Genomic DNA, 19,390 nt, shown 5'->3' with positions numbered 1-19,390 from the left:
TCGACGAATGACGAATGCAAGAAACGCTTATGAATGACGTACATCACGCATGTATCACGAAAGACGGAAATTCATACGTGGAAAATGCACAAAACGAATTTAAAATGAGTAAGCCAGAATTAATCCATGTAGAAAGCCCTCTTGATTGTACGGCGCAGTCATATTTTGAAAAAACGCAGGGTTTTAAGTCGCTTTATAGTGCAGAAAATTCTGGTATAGCTAAAAACTTTTGAGAGTTTTATTTTGAACATCTTTTTTCACTGTAACTACTTTTTCTTGCAAGGTAGGACTGTATGTACATTAGGGAATTAGAAGCATGTCCTAAAGCTAATTATTCTTTATTTATTGTATTTTTTAAACATAAAGTTATAATTTATTTCAAATTTCTAAAGTTGTTTTTGTAGTGAAGGTCAAACATTAGTTGATTGTATAACAACAGTAAAAATAGCAATTATTGAAAAAAATAATGTGGAAAACATATGTATTGTTTATTTTTTATTTAATTTATTATTATCATTTTTAAACTTGTTCTGACCAACAACTGAGCAAACAGATGAGAGCTGAAGGCCTCTTGCTTTGGACAGGTTTTAGTATTACAAAACAAGGTTATGAATCTTTGGATAACCAGAGTGTAAATTTCTATAAACCCCTTTTTGTTTATATATATATATATATATTTATTTTTATTTTTTTAAGGGGAGGCAGAGGGGAAAAATGTGAGGAGGGGGGTAACGGAAACATAAAAGAAGAGAGAGGGGGAGGAAGTGAGGGGATACAAGAGCCGAGTTGCTAATTTGAATGGGTTATTATGTAACCCTTGTGTTATCCTGGGCACTTTAACATTGGGAGTTGGGTCATGTAGACCCACTAGACCAGGGGTCGGGAACCTATGGCTCGCGAGCCATATATGGCTCTTTTGATGGTCACATGTGGCTCGCAGACAAATCTTTAATTATAGTTTTTTTTTTTCATTAGACCAGTCCTTCTCGGGCGCGATGCGATGCCAGAGGCGCGCAGTAGTAGCGGTGCTTAGAGAGAGAAATCTGCGCCAGCGCTATCAGTTACTATTATCTATTATTTCACAGAGTTTGTACCAGCTGGAAACCTGTGAATTGCCGTGCCTAAAACTACACGCTCCTGTCTCTGAGAAAGAGCGCGCAGTTGCGGGGACGGGATGTGTGAGGAAGAAAGCAGAGGGTGCGGGTGAGGGGTTGTGGGGACAGGCAGCAGGTGAATCGCGCAGGGAATGTAAATACGTAAAACCCGCTGCCCGTCACTCACTGCAGCGTGTGAGTGTGTGTTTGGCTCCACGTCTGCATGTGATCAGTCTGTCGCACATTTAAAGAACATTCAGACCTACGATCACGTTTAAAGTCTCAACGCCTGCATGAAGCAGAAACTCACCAAGTAAACCAGACTAGACCATCAGCAAAACTACCACGAGAAATACTCATCATTTATTAGCAACAGAATAACAATGTTATTAAAAAGAATCCACAGACTTATTGTACTTTAAAAATGTTGAAATTAAATCAAATGTACACATTCATTTGTATATTTAGTTTTAAACATATTGTCGCGGACTGAGTTGGATGGCTGTTGGGCCGCGTTAAAAGTTCTGGAGTTCATTGAACGCGTCAAGCAGAGATCTGATTGGCCCTCAGTTCTGTCGCTCAGCCTGTTGTTAGGTAGTTTGGACCAATGGGGTTCAGCTATGGGCCGAATAAGGGAAATGGGAGGGCTGCAGCGGGAGCAGGGGAATATAAAGTTGGGAGAAGCGCTCTCGTGTCGGCGGGAGAGATTCAGGAGTTGCTGAATTAATTGTACGGCGTTTGTTGCGGTCTGCAGTAATCGGAATAAAGAACTTTAAAAGAGGTTAAGTCTCCGTGCCTCAGTGTGGGAAAGGGACACTACATTATTGTATGGCTCTTTCGAAATTACATTTCAAAATATGTGGCATTTATGGCTCTCTTGGCCAAAAAGGTTCCCGACCCCTGCACTAGACAGTGCTCTGAACCTTTTTTCTTCAATGATTTGTGATCTGTGGATTACATGAAATCTTTCCACCTTTATCCACCTTTGTCATGATAGGGAGAACACGTCAATGTAAGGGTGGGGTCATCTAAGATAGCACAAGGGTTAAGCTGTGTAAAATTTACAGGTTTGCCCCTTTTTTACCCCTGCAGCCAGCCCGTACCTGCCCCTTAAGGGCAATTATGACAAAGGCCTAACTGATCTTCAACTGCTGTAACAATTTTTTCATTTTCCAGACATGTTTCATGGTGGTTTCCAGTTCTCTTGTGGCAGTTTTACTGTCTAGCTCCAGCATCAGTGTAACGTATTCACCGATGCATTTAATAAGACCTGCTTCATCCTCGTGCAAGGTCACGAGGGTTGCTGGAGCCTATCCTAGCACAGGTGAGAACATCAAGTTATCTGAGGTATATTTTGACATTTTTTACACTTTATCACAAATTTAGCTATTTTTAATGAAGTTTATTAGATATGTAAAAGGAATTATTAAAATTATAACTTATTTCATACTCATTTTAGAAGAATTTAAGCTTCTTTTCTTTTTTTAGGACTAATAAGTTTCTTTCTGAGTTCATTATAGTCATGAATGATGCATCTTTTAACTTTTTAAAGTTTTTTTCTTAAGCCTATTAAAGTCTTCTTTATATTTGGCCTAAATGTGAAGAGAAAACTCACTGATTTCAAGTTGACATCGGCTCCGGCGTCAGCCACCAACGTCATCATGTCCTCGTTGCCATGTTTGGCGGCCCAGTGCAGAGCAGTCTGTTAGCAATGAAGGGAGAAGGCGTTGGTCCTAAACTATTCACAAACTCCTACTGGTTGTCTGAGGGGAGGAGGGATGGGATGGTTTCCTGCCATCTAACAGAGCCTAATTACAAAACAACACCGCTCTGTGCCCATAGTTAGAGGTGGAGGGGTGGAGGGGGAGGCTCAACCGCCTGTCGAGCGGAAAAGATTGATGATGTTGGTGTGACCTGCAGAGGGGAGACCCACCCAGACACCCGCGCTACACTGTCAGCTCACGTCAGGGAGGGAAGCGGCGGCCCCCGTCGCCCAACGCCACTCATGCATCTACGTGGAGACACCAGCAAACCACCTCCACCTGTCCCCCCCCAGCTAAGTCTTCAACAGCTTTATTACGGACTGTGGCAACAGGTGAATGTGTGGATGTGATTGCATCTGCGCCCTCACATGACACGACAAATCAAGCCAGACCCATTTCTGGATTACTGCAGACGATGGATGAATCGAAAATCTACGACCTGCAGGTTTTACTGAGAAACGATGACATCACAAATGCTAGGAGGCTAAACTTGTCCCACTTACTATGTTAGCATTAAATAAAGATTTGAAATGATCTTTAGTTAAACAATGTTATTTCTATTCATGCTATCAATCTTCATTTCTTTATTTGGTTTAATAGGAAAATAAAAAAATAAGATCATAAAAACCTAGCTTTCTGTGTAAAAAAAAAAAAAAAAGGCCCAAGATGCAACAAACCTCATCTTTAAGGAGCGTTTGTATTTCAGGTGTCTCACCTATTGCTGCTCCGGAACAAAGTCTATTTTCTAAAAGAAAATGGAGGCCTCGCCTGGTTTACTGATGGAAACAGAAACAACTCCATCAGGCCAACGAGGAAGAGACAGGCATCTACGTCAGGGAGACAGATAGTGATGGATGGTGTCTGGCTGGAGTATCTCCACCTCTTTGGTCCTGTCCTCCGTCACATCTGAAGACAGACCGGACAAAAGGCTGCCTGACAGGCGACTCGGGCGGCCTCTCAGCAGGCAAGAGTGATGGACGAGGCTGAACAGGATGCAGCTTCTCTTGTTTCTGTCCTGACCCTCCGCCCTCGCCTCCACCTGTCCAAGCGCTCATGGGGGAGGACTCATGCCCCGCCAGGAGCTCCCCAGTGAGGGAAGTGATGTCTAAACAGAGCTGACCCTGACAGGAGGGACATAGCCCTGTCTGTCCTGCATGTGGAGAAAGATGGAGGAGTGATGGGTGAATGATGTACTTACAAACTGCTTGGCAGAGGAAGTCAGTCGTAGCGGGGATGGGGGGGCGCACAAGGAAAAGAAAAGAGAAGGAGGCTGGTGTGAGAGGCGTTGGGTTTGAGTGACATTACCCGTGTTGCATCGTTTCAATACAGTTGTCAAAGTCAAAGTAAACTTTATGGTCAATCTCTATGATGTTTTGACATACATGGAAATTGAAATTCCATTTCTCTTCAAACTCCAGTCTGAACGGGGAATCTTACTTCAAAAATACAAAATAAAATACAATAAGACAAAAAAAAAATAAAGTGACAAAAAAATATATATATGTATCAGTTAGCGGTCTTGGAATTTTTCTCTTTTGTTTTTTTATCGCACATTGTGTTCTGTGTCCTGATTGGCTGTAGACTTATTCTCTCAGTGTAGCATCTCCATTACAGAGAGCGTACAGTTGTCAAATTAACGCACATTTTTCGGTTGCCATTGGATCTTAGTTTTCGTTTTTTACTACAGGATTTTTGTGAGAGTTTAAACAAGACTGAAAAGTGTAAAAATGTTCATGTCTGTCTGAGAAAATGTAAACAGTGTGTAGTGAGGAGTTTTACAGCCTTAAAACATTGTAAAAACTAAGACAACTACAGTATTTTTCGCACTTCATTTTTTGTACTAAAAATTCTTAATTTAAAAAAAAAAAACAACCCTCCACATTTTGCACGCATGAAATATCGGTCTTACGTGATGTGCAGAAGTGCGTTCATGATTCGTCGATGTGCGCAGATGTTCGTCGAGGGTTTCGACCGACAGGTCTTTACATTTATTCGGTTTTGAGCTATTCAAAATGTTTGATTGGTTGAGAATCACACAGTTTCTCCGTATTTTACGTAGTTTATATGCAATTATTACGTAAATCTTACGCAATTTTGGGACATTTTTCAAGATGCATACGCAACTTTGTGGCTTTCCACAACCGTTCCACATATGTTCAACTGACTCACGCATGTACCACCAATGTATACCTTTTATATGGCGCACACGGTGAAAACATCATGTTCAAACTATGTAATTGACCCATACATTTTGGGTCTTTTACGTTGTTTACGTGGTTTTGACATAGTTAATTCCAGATACATCTGTGAAAATTCCACGTAAAGACCACAACTTTTATATATCTTGCCATATCTCCACCAATTTTCATCTACGCAATATGCGTAAAACGTACGTAGTGGCTGTGTGATACGGCCTTTATACAAGCATTGATACTGGTTGTGCTCACTGAGGTCGACGCAATCTTAAGAAGTACACAGCGCTTTGTCAAAATGTCAGTCTGATTATTTATGAGTTGCAAACGAGGTTGGGTGTTATTGCAAACATTCTAACGCAGCTAATATGCAGAGGTGTCAGACTGTGTTCTTTTTCTGCTTGTTACTAACAAGGTTGGGCGTTAGCGTAGTCACAGTAACTCTTGTTTTAGCTGTGTTAATCTCTTTTTTCATGAGTTGCAAAAAAGTTTGGGTGTTTTGTAAATATGCTAATGCAGCTAACATGTAGCGGTATCAGACTGTGTTTTGTTTTACATGTAGCCAACAAGGTTGGTAGTTAGCGTGGTTACTGATCAATTTAGAACGTCGTATTGTAAGTATTGTAAACATGCAAACAAAACTAACATTATGTGATTTTTTTACGTGTTACTAACAAGCTTTGGAGTTAATGATATAAGCTTAGCGCGGCTAACGTGTAGCGCGTTAAAAACAAGTACTATAGTTACTGTGAACGCGGTTAATAAAGCCTAATGGACTTCTCTCTGACTCTTTTGTCTCACTTAAAGTGTCTCATGATTCGGTACTCCTTATTTATGACCTAAATTAAAAAAGATACCATTCATTGACGGTACGCCTCATAATCTGGTGCGTCCTAATATGGTGCAGATTTTACAAATTATTTTTAAGACGTAATTCCTGAGGGACTACTGTATTTACAACTTTAAATCTTTGGTAGGCAGAGGAAGTACTCCAGTGCTGCTAGGAAGATGGATAATCCCTTCAGTCCAGGTCAAACACCAGATTTAAAGCCCATCATCTGGTACGCTAGGATCAACTTCTGCAAAATCAAGGGATGGGTATCGAACCCTTACAGCTCCCACTTTTTCAGTTTTTTCAAAAAAAGGCCTGGCCTCTTCTTCATAAACGCAGGTCGAAGTCTGAAAACATCAAAGAGGCCTGAGGAGGGTTTAGCACCTTCCCAGGGACACAGCAGCATTGTTCTACAATTAATCCCAGGCCGCTCTATAACTTTCAGATTATCTTTAAGTGGGTGAAGTCTTTGTGGCGCATTAAGACTCTCCTTAATCTCCATCCCCCCCTTTCCTCATCTCCTTGCACTTCAATGGCGGCCGTGTTATCTTGTCCGGGTGGAGATGGCAGAGGCTTAGGGCTACTCTTAGAAGGTGGTCTGCTGCGGCCACAGGACAGTGTGAGAACTGTGACACAGGGGAGGGACAACAAACATCAGCTCAAATCTCTTAAGCGCACACAGAGACAAATAAAAGGATTTGGGTTGTCAGGAGGGGCGCAGGAGCTAAAAAGCTATCTTTCATAATCCTTTTGATGGTGGACCTTTGAAATGCACGATCTGGATGTTTTAACACGGGTTTCTCGGAAGACTATTTAGGGGAAGAATCCGGCACAATGGGCCGGTGGAAGTTACAGAAGCAAAATGCGGCTGCCAGAGAGAGGGAATCGCGCTTGACGGCCGGACAACCTTGGGGCCGAACGTTCGAGGAGAAGCCATCCATCTGGCTGGGTGCTATCTGCAAACAAAGCTGAGAGAGAAGAAGTATGACTGATGGAACTTACCCCCTGAGAAGTGGTTATCGCCACAGTCAGGAGCCATCATGTGTGAAAACAGCAGAGAGAAAAGGGTCGGGTCAGGTCACAGATTGTAACTGCAACATGGTAAAAAAATCATGAAATACTCACCGAGGTGAAGTCCTGGTTTCATTGCACCAAGATGCATATGGAAGTAGAAAGTCACATGTTAGCCATGTGACATCTCTAAACCCACAGAAACATGTACAGTTTTAAAGTGTATTCAAATATTCTATAGAATGAGGATGCCACAACAAAAAGTATCTGTAAAATAATTATAGAAAAATGATCAAACACTCCAACATAACCATCAAAGGCTAAACTTAAATGTTAAAAATAAAAATGATCATAAATATATAGTATGCTTCACAATGGAAGAAACAGTCAGAGATGCTCACAAGTCCAAGATGGTCTCAAGCTTTGAAACTGGTTGTTAAAACAAATATTTTATTGTAGTAAATTGTCAGTAAACTACTTTCAAACAACTTGTGTGGGGACAGAAACAGGAAGTTGGTGTTTCTGCATTCCTAATGGAAAACCTTTTACAAAAAGAGCTTGATTTTTAGACGTGACAACCTGGTGGGTAAAATTTAACTAATGAACTTTGTAAACAAGTCCCAAACATCAAGTCTCAAATCCTTGAGTTGCGACTCGTGTCTCAAATCTTTGCCTGTCACCCACCTTTGGAAACAGTAAATCAACCATGAAATGAATGGTTATTTTAAGTTAAAAAAAAAAAGCTAAATCAGAAAAAGTTACTTTGAATGAAGTATATTTATTTTAATATATTTGAAATTATATTAAAAGAAAACGAAAAACTTAAGGTTGGAACTTATCAACACATTCTCTTCTTCCACTTGAAATGTCAATTTTTTTATCATTTATCAACTGAAATTAATGTATTTATATTTTTGTTAAATTTGATTCTTTACGTATTTACTTCTCCTTCACATGAAGAAAATTGTAGTTTATCAGAACTTAAATCCAACATGGGTTCAGTTTTTGCTTTTTGATTGTCTGTTATTCACTTTCCCCACAATTTGGTTTAAATCTCCATTTTTGAGTCATGGTTTTGTTTTGATATATGATTTGTGTTTCACAAAAGAACATCAAAAGACTAAAAACTTAAGAAAAACCTGAAGAAAAATCTTAAGAAGTGGACTTACTCTAATCCTGGTGTAAAACAATAAAGTATTCAAGCCTTCTTTATTTTGGTGCAACACACGTTTGACACTGTCAACATCAACCTAATGGTTTGGAATCAGGATGCAAAGATATACTTTTCCCACAATTCAGTTTAATTGTGTAAAATACAGTTCGATTTTAAAGGGCCCATATTGTGCCATTCTTAAGCCTTGTATAGTAAACTAAATCCATATATATGATGAGTCTCACAAAACAGGCAGACGGCTGGTTCTAACTGCAGCCGGTTTATTAGCTCAGCCGAAAGTCCACAAAGCTAAATCAGGGTCAGGCAGGCAGGGGTCAATAAGAGCATGGGAGCATCAGAGAGGAAACGAGAGTAGTCAGGATCCAGACGAGAGTCGGAGCAGGCGGCAGGTAAATAGAGTCAGAGACAAAACAGGGTCAGGAAATCAGAAGATCAAGGCCGGGATATAACGCTCGGTAAAGCAGGCAGAGTGGAACAATCCATACTTCACACTGAGTGAGGCTCAGTACAGTGCTTAAGCGTACTGTGAGTGATTACAAATGAAAGTCGGGTGTGTGGCATCCAGGAACTGTCCACTGGGGTTGCTGGGAGATGAAGTGCATTTAAATCTCAAGGAGACGGTTTTTCCGGTGACCAGAGGGGGAGACAGAGCTCTGACTTCTGACATTAATATTTTACCTTTGGCACACTAAAGAACAGATTTTTTTATGAAATTATAGTTATTTAGTTCTTTTCCAACCCCAAAAGTAAGCCCCCCCCCCCCCGATCTTTATGGCACCACCTTTTGCTCCGCCCATTTCATGACATCATTCCAAAGTCGGCCTCAGCAGCGTTTCTGCGTTGTTTCTCCCACGAAAGCAAACAACATCCTGACTTTTGCAAGGATGGATGTGCATTTATGTGTTTAGCCCAGTGTTTTTCAACCTTTTTTGAGCCACGGCACACTTTAACCTTGACAAAAATCCCGCGGCACACATTTTTTTAAATGTCAGAATTTACCACTGTACTGAGAAATGCTGTGCATTGCTTATTAGTAGTTTGCAGCTAGCTACAATAGCTAGCCAGCTAGCTTTTGCAACTAGCTACAATGCATTGACTGTATAAGACAGATCTGGACTGAGTGCTTGTGACATCAACCATGAAAAACGGCTTACTTCCAGCTCCAGCAAAATAAAGCCAATTCAGACTCCGTTTTTCTGCGATATGGACGTCGCCATGTTGGAGCCGGACGACAGTGATGGTTGGTCCGAGTCAACATACATTTTTATGGCAACTCTTGTCGCCAATCAGGAGTGAGCTTGTTGGAAGACCACACCCCTACCACTGAAAGCAGCTCGGGAATAATCTGTCAATCAAACGTTTGAGGTGGGGTGCCAGCAGGCACCACATGCTTTTACTGAGGCATCTGATTGGTCATTTTTTAACTTGAATAACTTAAGATAAAGAAAAAATATTATCAAAAACAAAATTGGATTAGCAAGAATATATAGAAACAAATGATTAGAGCAAGAATGGTTATTCTGAGATACAGAATGATAGAGTAACAGCTGTTTATTTCTCTATAGAGGTCTATGGGATTTTGGCTTCTTGGGACCAGCAGGTACTTCCTGTTTGGAACGTGAGGGGGGAGGGGTCACTCAGTCCAGTTCTCATTTAGAGTCAATGCTACAATGCAAAACAAAACAAAAAAACAAGCAGAGCAAACACAGAAACACTGAAGTAGCTTAACATAAAGCTTGTTTTGAAATGAGGTCCTTCATTAGCTGATGTCTGAAGTTAGACTAAATTCAAATGCTTCTGTTTTGTCATTTGTACTGTCAGAACAGTTTTGTTTGTTTGTTTGCTTTTTGCATGTTGTGTAGCGCCTTGAGAAAACCTAGGTTGTGAACTGGCACTTTATAAATAAACTGAAATGAAGTGAACTGCTTGACCGGATCATCTTCCCAACTCAGTCTCATTTGGATTCCTTTTTGGAACATGACATAATGGAAACCAGCAGTTGATGATGTTTCCCATCATACTTTGTGGTTTTACTTCTCTCATGCATAACAACTAAAAATAACAGTTACAATCAAGTGAAATAGTTGGATAATAGACGGACTAGAACACGATGCTACCTTCTTGTTTGCCAGAGAAGGGTCCTGCACGAGCAGCTTCAAGAGTTCAGGGACTCGAGCACTGGCCGCAGAGTAGATCCACTCTTTCTCTGTAGGATCCAGCTGGAACACAAGCACACATCCTGCTGTGGCCTCAAACCCGAAATCCAGTTCCTACCAGCTGGAGAGGGTCACAGCTAACTGACACAATGCGGGAAACACCCCTGATGACGCTCCACTGAGCTTAAAAGTTGCCTTTTTCCTATTTGTTTAACAGGGGAAGACACTATAGTCTATAAGTGTGAGACCCAACACATAAAGGTCGTGTTCTCTAGAGAAGACAAAGTCAATCTTTACATTCTAGACATCTAAAATGCTCTAACCCCTCTGTAAAAAATTAACAAAGTGGAAAAAAGTTGAAGAGGACTTACTGCGACAGAAGCGGAGCCCATGCTGCCCGTGCTCTCCTCGTCATGCTCCGACTCGGACTGAGACACACACAAAAAAAAAAACAACAAACGGCTATCGCTCAGAGGTGACGAAGCGCTGCGCTTTGATACTCGCTAAGTGTCCCCTATCACCAGGCTTCCACATCACAGGACACAAACAGACGCTTTCACACACGGGTCACACACTACTGTGATGCCTTCCAGCTGACGCGTCGCGACCAAAGGGCGTCAGACACATACAGGAATAACAAGACCGAGGTGATACTTTAACACAAAAAGGGTTAATTAATAACAATCCAATTCACAGGTAACCAAAAAGAAACCTGCTTCTGCAACACTTTAGGTCAGACTTAAAGGAGAAACAGCGTAGGAAACTCATTTGGTCGATTTATGAGATGATAGAATTGTTTAGTCCTTTCAAGATCACACAGCATGTTCAAACAGTCGGCCCTTTCATGTTTGAAATTGGAGATACTTTTCCTGTCTGACGTGTAGATTTGGTGAAAAAACACAATAACAGACACAGAAGACAGGACAACACTGTGGACTAAAGAGAGACTGCATGTACTCCAGGGAAGGCCTAAGGAGGAATTTTTATTCCTATCTCCTGCTAGTCTATAGCCTTTTATAGTAAACTATATCCATGAATATTATAATTACCTTTGGCACACAAAAGAACACTTTAAAAAAAAAAAATTAGCTATTTTCCTGAGTTCTTTCCAACCAAGTAAGACGACTTGATGTCTGAGGCTCCGCCTTTCGCTTCTTATGGGTGCCGCCCATTTCATGGCGTTAACCTAGACCCAGTTTATATAGTGAGGAATGAATGTTAAAATCCACTTAAAAGCTCAAAAAAGTGATTTTGCATGATGAAAGCCCTTTAAAGTCCCCACTCCAGCTATATTTTTTTTATTTTGTAAAATTGTTTCCACTTTTAATTATGATGATGCAGTTTTTAGCTAAGATACAAAAAGCCTGTGTTATTTTTTAAGACATATTTGAACAGAAACTGGTTTTGTTTGGGCTGTTTACTATACAAGGCTACCATGTTTTACATGTTTTTCTCTTTTATGTTTTTTAACCTGCAAAGCACCTTGTGGCTATATATGAAACTTATCTGTACCTACCTTCAGTAGAACAGCCAGGGCTCATTAGAAAATTCGCTTTTGGACTGTTGGTGCAGAAGTTAGCCAAGCTAATTTCCCAGCATGCCTTCGTTGAAACTCTCTCCCGCTAGATACCAGCAGCTGACAAGCCCAAGCTAACGTTAGCGTAGCAAAAAAACAGCGGTAAGTAGCCGTACAGAGCCAGACGACAGCTCCGAGGATGAAAATGAAAACATATGTGGATCTATTTGTCTGCTGGTGGAGGATTTAGAATTGGAGCGGAAAAGCCACACTTGGGAGCTGTGTTTCCAAACATCCGACTTTCGTCTGTTCCTGATCCAAATCATTTTGAATAAAGAAATACCCAGGAAGGCAGCTTTAATCTAAAAATTTTATCCATGTCCTCCGTTATGAATAAATGCTACAAGAACGTGTTAAAAACACCAAAAACACAATTTTCATTAGAGTGGGTCTTTAAGAAAATTATTATTGTTATTCTTGGCTTTTTTCTTAATTTCTTTCATTTTTTGGATGTTTTATGACTTAAATAACTGGAGCCAGGTCATCTGCAGGTGTTTTTTTTGTTTGTTTTTTACACAACCAATTAACCCCATTGTAAAATGTTAAAATGTAACCGAAATAGTTATTCTCACTATCAAGTTTGAAAAATGTTTACACCTCATTGTTTGTTCGTTTTATTTGACTTAGAAATTGGATCCAACAAGGCTCTGACATCTTGATTGATTTATGATTCCCGAATCGTTAGCTCTGAAACAACCTAATTTGTTCAATAATTGTCCTTTCTTCTTTAAGATGGCGACTTTGAAGATCCACTTTGGAGAAAATTTTGTTTTTGGTGTTTTTAACATGTTCATGTGGCTTTTTTTTTTTATGATGGAGGACATATATGAAGAAAACTAAACTCAAACTGCACTTCTGATTATTTCTTTATTATCATTTTAAATCAGGAGCAGAAAGAAAAATGCAGTATGAAAAAGATCGCATTTGTGGCATAAAAAATATTCTACTAAACTACTACTGCTGCTCTGCAACTCCATTGGCTCACACCCTCGAAGGCCATTATCCTGCTTATACCATGGTCCCTTCAACCAGTTTTTAGTACATAATTTATGTTCTTATTTTGGTTTGAATCGCTTTTTTCACAAAAAGCAGACTATTTGTTAAATGGTGCCGTGGCAACGCGCCGCTTAGTTTTTACTGGGACCGACCTCATCTGTAGAGGCAAAGGAAAGTTATATTTCTGCTGATCGTCACGATGGGTTAAATCAAGCCTATTCAGAGGGAAAGTTCACCTCTCACTGCCTGTTTTTTTCCAGATGATGAAGCAGAAGCTAAATTTTTTTAGCTAAAGCTAAAAACCATCAGTTTTTTACTAAACAAGCATATTTCCTATGTCATGAATGTGTTCCTTTTTTTAAAAATCTTTTTTTTTTTCATCGGCTCCGGATTCACAATGATTTTGAATAAAGAAATTCCCAGAAATGCAGTTTTATTATTAATTTTCTTTATAAAAATCCTCCATCGAGAGAAAAATACGAGAAAACTTGATTTTCACTGAAGTGCAGCTTTAAAATCTTTTTGTAGCAATAAATGCGAGTCATATTTTTGCAGTCATGCAATCTGTATGGTGTATTAATGAAGCCAAAAAATGAATAATTGATTTGGAATCATTTCAAATCCAGCACTTTCCTGTGTTGTGTTGCAACGACACTAAATTAATTCCTTTTTCTGTTACCTTTTCTTTATAAAATGCCAAATAAAGCTTGATAAACATGAGTCATTTTCATACAACCAAATCCAAATAGTTGACTCTAAATCTGCGTTTTGTATAGCGTGTGACAAAAACTGCAATTTTTTCTAAAAAATGATTTCGGCACATCATGATGACGTCTCAGAAGACACAGTTTATCAGCAAAGTAAACAGTCTCCTAGTGTGTGCTTTTCAAAAACCTATCCGTGTTGTATTGTGACTAATACCAAAGAGAAGCAAACTAAATCTGACCTGAGTGTTCTAATGACAGACTTTAGCATATTTCATCTGTCCAGGGGCCACAGAGAGGATCTCCACCTCCTTTCCTGGGGGGGAATCTCCACCTCTTCAATGGGAACAAATGGTCATTATCTTTATAATGAGGTCAACCATGTTTCTGCTTAGCATAACAACAGTAAGCTTAATTTCAATGCAGTAACTCCACCAGTTAGTCCTCCTACTGAATTAACATGCCTGCAGCTCGCAAATACAGGTAATTTACTTGGCGCCCCCTTGTGGGTAAGAGAAGGAAAAAGCTCCATACCAACAAGAGGTCACCATTTTCCTTATGATTTCTTTTTTTTTTTTTCAAATAAGTGTACCATGTAGCAAACTTTTGTTAGCGTCTACTTTACAGTTAAAACAGAAATAGAGAATTTCTTTTTTACAACTTGAATGACAAAACAGAGAACTATCAAAAGTTCTACCGTCAGACAGTTGTAAGCTTTTCTGTAGGCATCACTCTAACTGTCTGAATATATCAGCCAACAAAAAAATACGGAAAAAGTCAGCAATTTATATTTGAGAATGCAAAAATAATCGGTTCATTTTCGATAGTTTCTAACTGTTCTATTTATTTGTTTTAATACACCTAGATACTACCTTTAGAATTAGGGACATTAGAGATCACTTTACAAAAAAAACAAAAACAATTACTGTTCAAGATTCGCCTTAAAATTTATAGAAAATTTGATTTCATTTCTGTTAAATCTGTCACATATGAACACATTAACAGTGGGTTACTCTGTTTCATTTAGAAAAAGACTTGAAATTTTCAGGTTTTCTTTGCTTGGGTTGGAATTGGCCTTAAGACCGTTCCTCCACAGCAGACCAAACTACCTTGAGCTGTTCTGGCATAACAGCAGCTGCTTTTTGAGAGCAATAAAACACTAACTAACCAAGCAAAAGAGCACAAAAAGCAGCTCTGTAACTATCATAAGTGCCTTGACCTTGAACACCAGGTCTATAAAAAATAAATCAATTTATTCTGGATTTGGGACTTTTAGATTTAAAGCATGCAATTGGCACTGGTAAGTACTAATCGGCTCATTTAAACAATTTCATTTTCAGGCCTTTAGCCAAATGCGGCCCATCAAACTATTTAATTTGTCCGGCCAAACTGAAATGAACTATTATTATTGGGTTTTAATTCCGGTAGTTCTGGTGTCTCCCCATAGATGGTGACGGTTAAACGCTGAGAAAGCGGTTGTTTTTCTGATATTCATGTGTTTTCCGAGTTGGACAGTCATTTCTCCGATGACTCCAACATCACATGAACGCAGCATTTGTCTAAGTTTGTGTTTTTCCCTGTGGTGAAACTTTTTATTCCTTTTTTTGTCCCGGGGTAAAAAGTTTGCCCACCCTGAACAAACAGTTGTGTCATTACCCAGTTTTCATATTAAAGAAGCGTTAATATTCAGGGTTTTTTTGGGGGGTTGTTTTGACCAATTTAGGAACTACTTGCAAGAAAATTCCCGTTAGCATTCATGCACATTGTTGTAGGTACATTTTTAGCTAGCTGCTAGCAGTCGATGGCATTTTTTGGAGGCATTGTTTAGTTATTATCTTTTTTGTTTCTTTTTTAACATTTGTACTTTCTTTTACTAGTCCAGCACATAAATGCACAAAATTATCATTTAACAGTAATGCATATTTTCCAGGTAATTTATTTATTTAGCTAACAATTAGCAGTTTATGTGTCTTTGTCTCTTTTTTTTAGAAGTATTATTATTTTATTTTTATTTTTTTCAACTTTTGAACTTTCTTTTACTAATTTAGGTTATAATTACAAAAAATGACCATTTAACAGCTTTGCATGCTTTTCAGGTCTTTAGCTAGCAGCTAGCAGTTGTTAGAATATGGCTCATTTTGAGGGTAATTTTTTAACAAATTTAAAGCCTCTTTTACCAATTTAGGATCTAAAAAAATCAAATTAATTTGGAAGTTTGGCAGTTCTTCAAAGCTTCTTTAGAAAAAACACTAAACTAAAGAGTAAAAAGCCGTTTGAAAGCAAATGCCTGTCCCTAGTCTCACTCAGGATCCTGTCCCACAGCCTTGCTGGATGTTTTTTTTTTTTTCACCAGCAAGGCGTGTCCTGGTGGATTTGTAACAAAGGTGCATCCTTTGTATTTGGAGCAAGGGTATTATAAGTGGTGCAACTTTGTTCTGCTAGGACACAGTAAGCAGCCAAGACAGGAAAGAGTTGATGTATTGATGCTTTTATGATTGATTCAGATAAATATTTGTGGAAGACCGTTGCTCATTGTGTAAACGTTGTGCCAGGCGGCGCTAGCGCAAACATGGCTCGAGAATCAGCCAAACCTGCACCTTTGATCCAGAATCGGAGCCGAGCTCATCCTCCCCGTTGTGTTGGTCTCCTCCCTGTTGAGGGTGCTGCACGGATGCCCGCCGCTCGTCCTACGCAAACGCACAAAAACAAGCTGTTAAGTCGCCTTCTGTGGGGCGTGATCCCAGAGCTAACTCCACATGTTTGACTTGTATCTTTCTATCCTACACCATCTGGTTGGGAAGAGTCCATATCTGCTTTAAAGCTGGTTTGAGCCATGACTATAGATGATTTATTAAATATGAAACAGTTTCTAACACGTGTTGTATTATATCACCGTAATCCTTTAACCCTTGTGCTATCTTGGATGACCCCACCCTTACATTGACGTGTTCTCCCTACCATGACAAAGGTGGATAAAGGTGGAAAGATTTCATGTAATCCATGGACACCAGTGAAGATCACAAATCATTGAAGAAAAAAGGTTCAGAGCACTGTCTAGTGCAGGGGTCACCAACCTTTTTGAGACCGAGGGCTATTTCATGGGCAGTAAGTGGTATGAAGGGCGCCACTAAAAACCTCCTACCCCCCCCCCAAAAAAAAAACAAAAAACAAAAACAAAACACAATTTGAGGACTTCCTTTAAAAGCTAAACTTTTAAACCTTTAAAAACTTTAACTTAATTTTAACTTTTTAAACATAAATGTGAATAAAAACAGACAGGAATATTAATCCAGAATAATAAATATATTCTGTCAAATTATGCAAATATGAACAAACAAAGCCAGGATATAATAATAATTAGAAATAATAAATCAAATTATTCCGTTTTCTTTGCTCTTTTGTCATTTTCTTAGAGCTCAACTCCTGACATCATTTTTTAGCAATAAGTTCATTTCTGCTTGGTGTGTGATGATCTGTGTGTGCCTCTGGTCCTGTGTGTGTGTTTTTGGTCCTGTGTGTGTCTTTGTGAAATGTATCAGAGGGATTTGATTATTTAAAAACCTGTTATTGTGAAAATCATGTTTAGGTCTCATAAAACATTAAAAACTAAATCATAGAGCTCATCACTGGGATTACTCCAAAAATATTTGGCATTTTTATAATTTTGTGCAACACCAACATTAAAAATCCTCCAAAATCCTCAATACTTTCATAAACAAATTATTTATTGTTTATTCATGGTCTGAAAAAAATGCAGCTGTTTTCCAGCCTGCATTACCTGCTGTCTTTATTTATAAGTAACTATCACCAACTAAACAACCGCAAAAATAAATTTATATGGAAAATACAGACAAGTATTGAAAATGTCCGCAATAATTAGTAAAGAATGACATTATTAGAATGAGCTGAGTCATTTAAGCTACCCCATGATCCAGGTGTAGCGCAATGGTCTCCATGCGACGTTTCACCTCGCAAGCTGCGCCCACTACCCCTCCCCTTCTCCTCCTCACACACACACACGCGCCTTTTTCTCAAAGGCGGGAACGCCGATTCGTAAGTTTCAGGCCGTTCCATACTCTGCCATATATTTCACAATAGCAGAACTAAAGTGCATCAATTACCAATAGCAAGCACTGAATCACTACCCTCTAATATCCAGGCCGGTACCGTTGCGCTCAAGTCTTGATTCACTATCTTCTTACTTAGAAGCAGCTCCACTGGACATGTCTGAATCAGCTACCTGTGCCTCATGCAAAGCACAACCCCCGTTTGTCAAAAATGACACTCACATAAGTTAGCGGACAATCATATCTGTCTGTTTATTTTGAACACCCCCACTGCCAGCCAAACAGCATTAACCTCAATTCTGCTCACAGCTCCCTCACTTATGGTGAGCAATTTAACACACCAAGATTCCCCACTTCCCATGAGTCAAGCTGAAGGCGGGGCTAACCCCCAGATCACCACAATATATTGATTTGCTATATGAGCAGTGCTATTTTTGGAGCATTCCCGTTAAATTATATTTAGCCTTCCAATCATTTTTTTACATTCTCGCTTTAACTGGGACAGTGATCTTTGTGTCTTTTGTGGAAATGATCTAGAAACGGTGAAATGGTTGTCTTTTCTTCGAATGTTTGCATGTAAAAAAAGTTTTGGTCTTCTTTTCATAATTGGCTTAAAGCCAAAGATATCATCATTAACCCTTTAAATTGGAATATAATTAAAATTTGATTACAATTAATTGACAAAAATCTGGACTTTCTGATTAATGTACTGATTGTAATTTCAAAGCATTTTATTCATACTTGTAAATTCTTAAAAGTAAAACCTCACATTAATGGATGTCTCAACCTAATCTCTAAATCTTTACATTACATGAATCACAAGAACGCCCAGATATTGTGTAATTTATTTGATCTATTTAAACTTTTGTAATAGACCCTTACTTTATTATTTTTTAAGTTATATTTGTTTGTTTTTTTGTCTACCTTTATCTCAGAATTGATATTGTTGTCATTGATAGACACAGTGGCGGTTCTACACTAACTTACTCCCTGGGCGAGTAACCCCACCAGCGCCCCCCCCCCCCCCCACACACACACACACATACAAAATTTGACAACATCCTGCTGTGTTCCCTATCTTCTATTTAGCCATTTTACACAAAAAATGCATGAATTTTCTAGACTCGTATTACAGGGGGGTCAAACTCAGTCACACAGGGGCCTAAGTTAAAAACACGCTTAAGGTTTTGGGCCGAAGAAGATAAATGTTTACTGAACACACTAAAGCTAAACTTTTAAACCTTTTAAACTGAACTTTTTGAACATAAATATGAATAAAAACAGGAACACAAGTTAAACCTTAAATAAGTTGTAATATTTTGTTCTCCATATAAATATATTCTGTCAAAATTATACAAATATGAACATGCTGCAGGACAAAAAGCAAAGAAAGCCTGGAAATATTAATAAAAAATTATATCAAATAATTCCATTTTTTTTGCTCTTTCATCATTTTTTAGAGAAATTTTTTTAGAGCTGGACTCCTGCTTCATTTTTCGCTATAATTTCTTAATGTGTGACGTCCTGTGTGTGTCTTTGTGAAGCATATCAGAGGGATTAGATCTAAAAAATAAAACTTATTGTGATTAATATGTTTAGGTCTTATAAAACATTAAAGACTAAATCTTAGAACTCATCAGTGGGAGTTATCTCCAAAAATATTTGGCATTTCCCTAAATTTGTGCAACACCAACAGCAGAAATCCTCCAAAAAACCTCAATCCATAAAAAATGGTCTGATCTCATCCCCCCTCCCCCTCCCCTTCCCTCTGACACACGCGGCTCCGTCTCTATGACGGGAGGCGCAGCTGCGGCTCAGAGTTGAT

General features: G+C 38.9%; 1 protein-coding gene across 2 annotated transcripts in view; it reads right to left on the bottom strand.

Annotated features, from left to right (window-relative positions):
* The window catches only part of LOC101161224 (ankyrin repeat domain-containing protein SOWAHA), a 51,584-nt gene that overhangs the window by 17,892 nt on the left and 14,302 nt on the right, over positions 1-19,390 (bottom strand). Inside the window, exons 4-9 of one of the 2 annotated variants that reach the window (XM_020701589.2) lie at positions 16,096-16,185; positions 10,594-10,650; positions 10,184-10,285; positions 7,007-7,018; positions 6,884-6,886; positions 2,710-2,796 (exon numbers count right to left, since the gene is read on the bottom strand). In XM_020701589.2, the coding sequence (XP_020557248.1) occupies positions 2,710-2,796; positions 6,884-6,886; positions 7,007-7,018; positions 10,184-10,285; positions 10,594-10,650; positions 16,096-16,185 (351 nt within the window). The remainder of the gene's footprint in view (positions 1-2,709; positions 2,797-6,883; positions 6,887-7,006; positions 7,019-10,183; positions 10,286-10,593; positions 10,651-16,095; positions 16,186-19,390) is intronic. The other variant, XR_002289689.2, reaches the window with a different exon arrangement.

The sequence above is a fragment of the Oryzias latipes genome, chromosome 7, assembly GCF_002234675.1.
Source record: "Oryzias latipes chromosome 7, ASM223467v1".
Taxonomy (NCBI): domain Eukaryota; kingdom Metazoa; phylum Chordata; class Actinopteri; order Beloniformes; family Adrianichthyidae; genus Oryzias; species Oryzias latipes.
The sequence above is the reverse complement of the archived record's forward strand: the minus strand, read 5'-3'. Positions and strand labels throughout refer to the sequence as shown.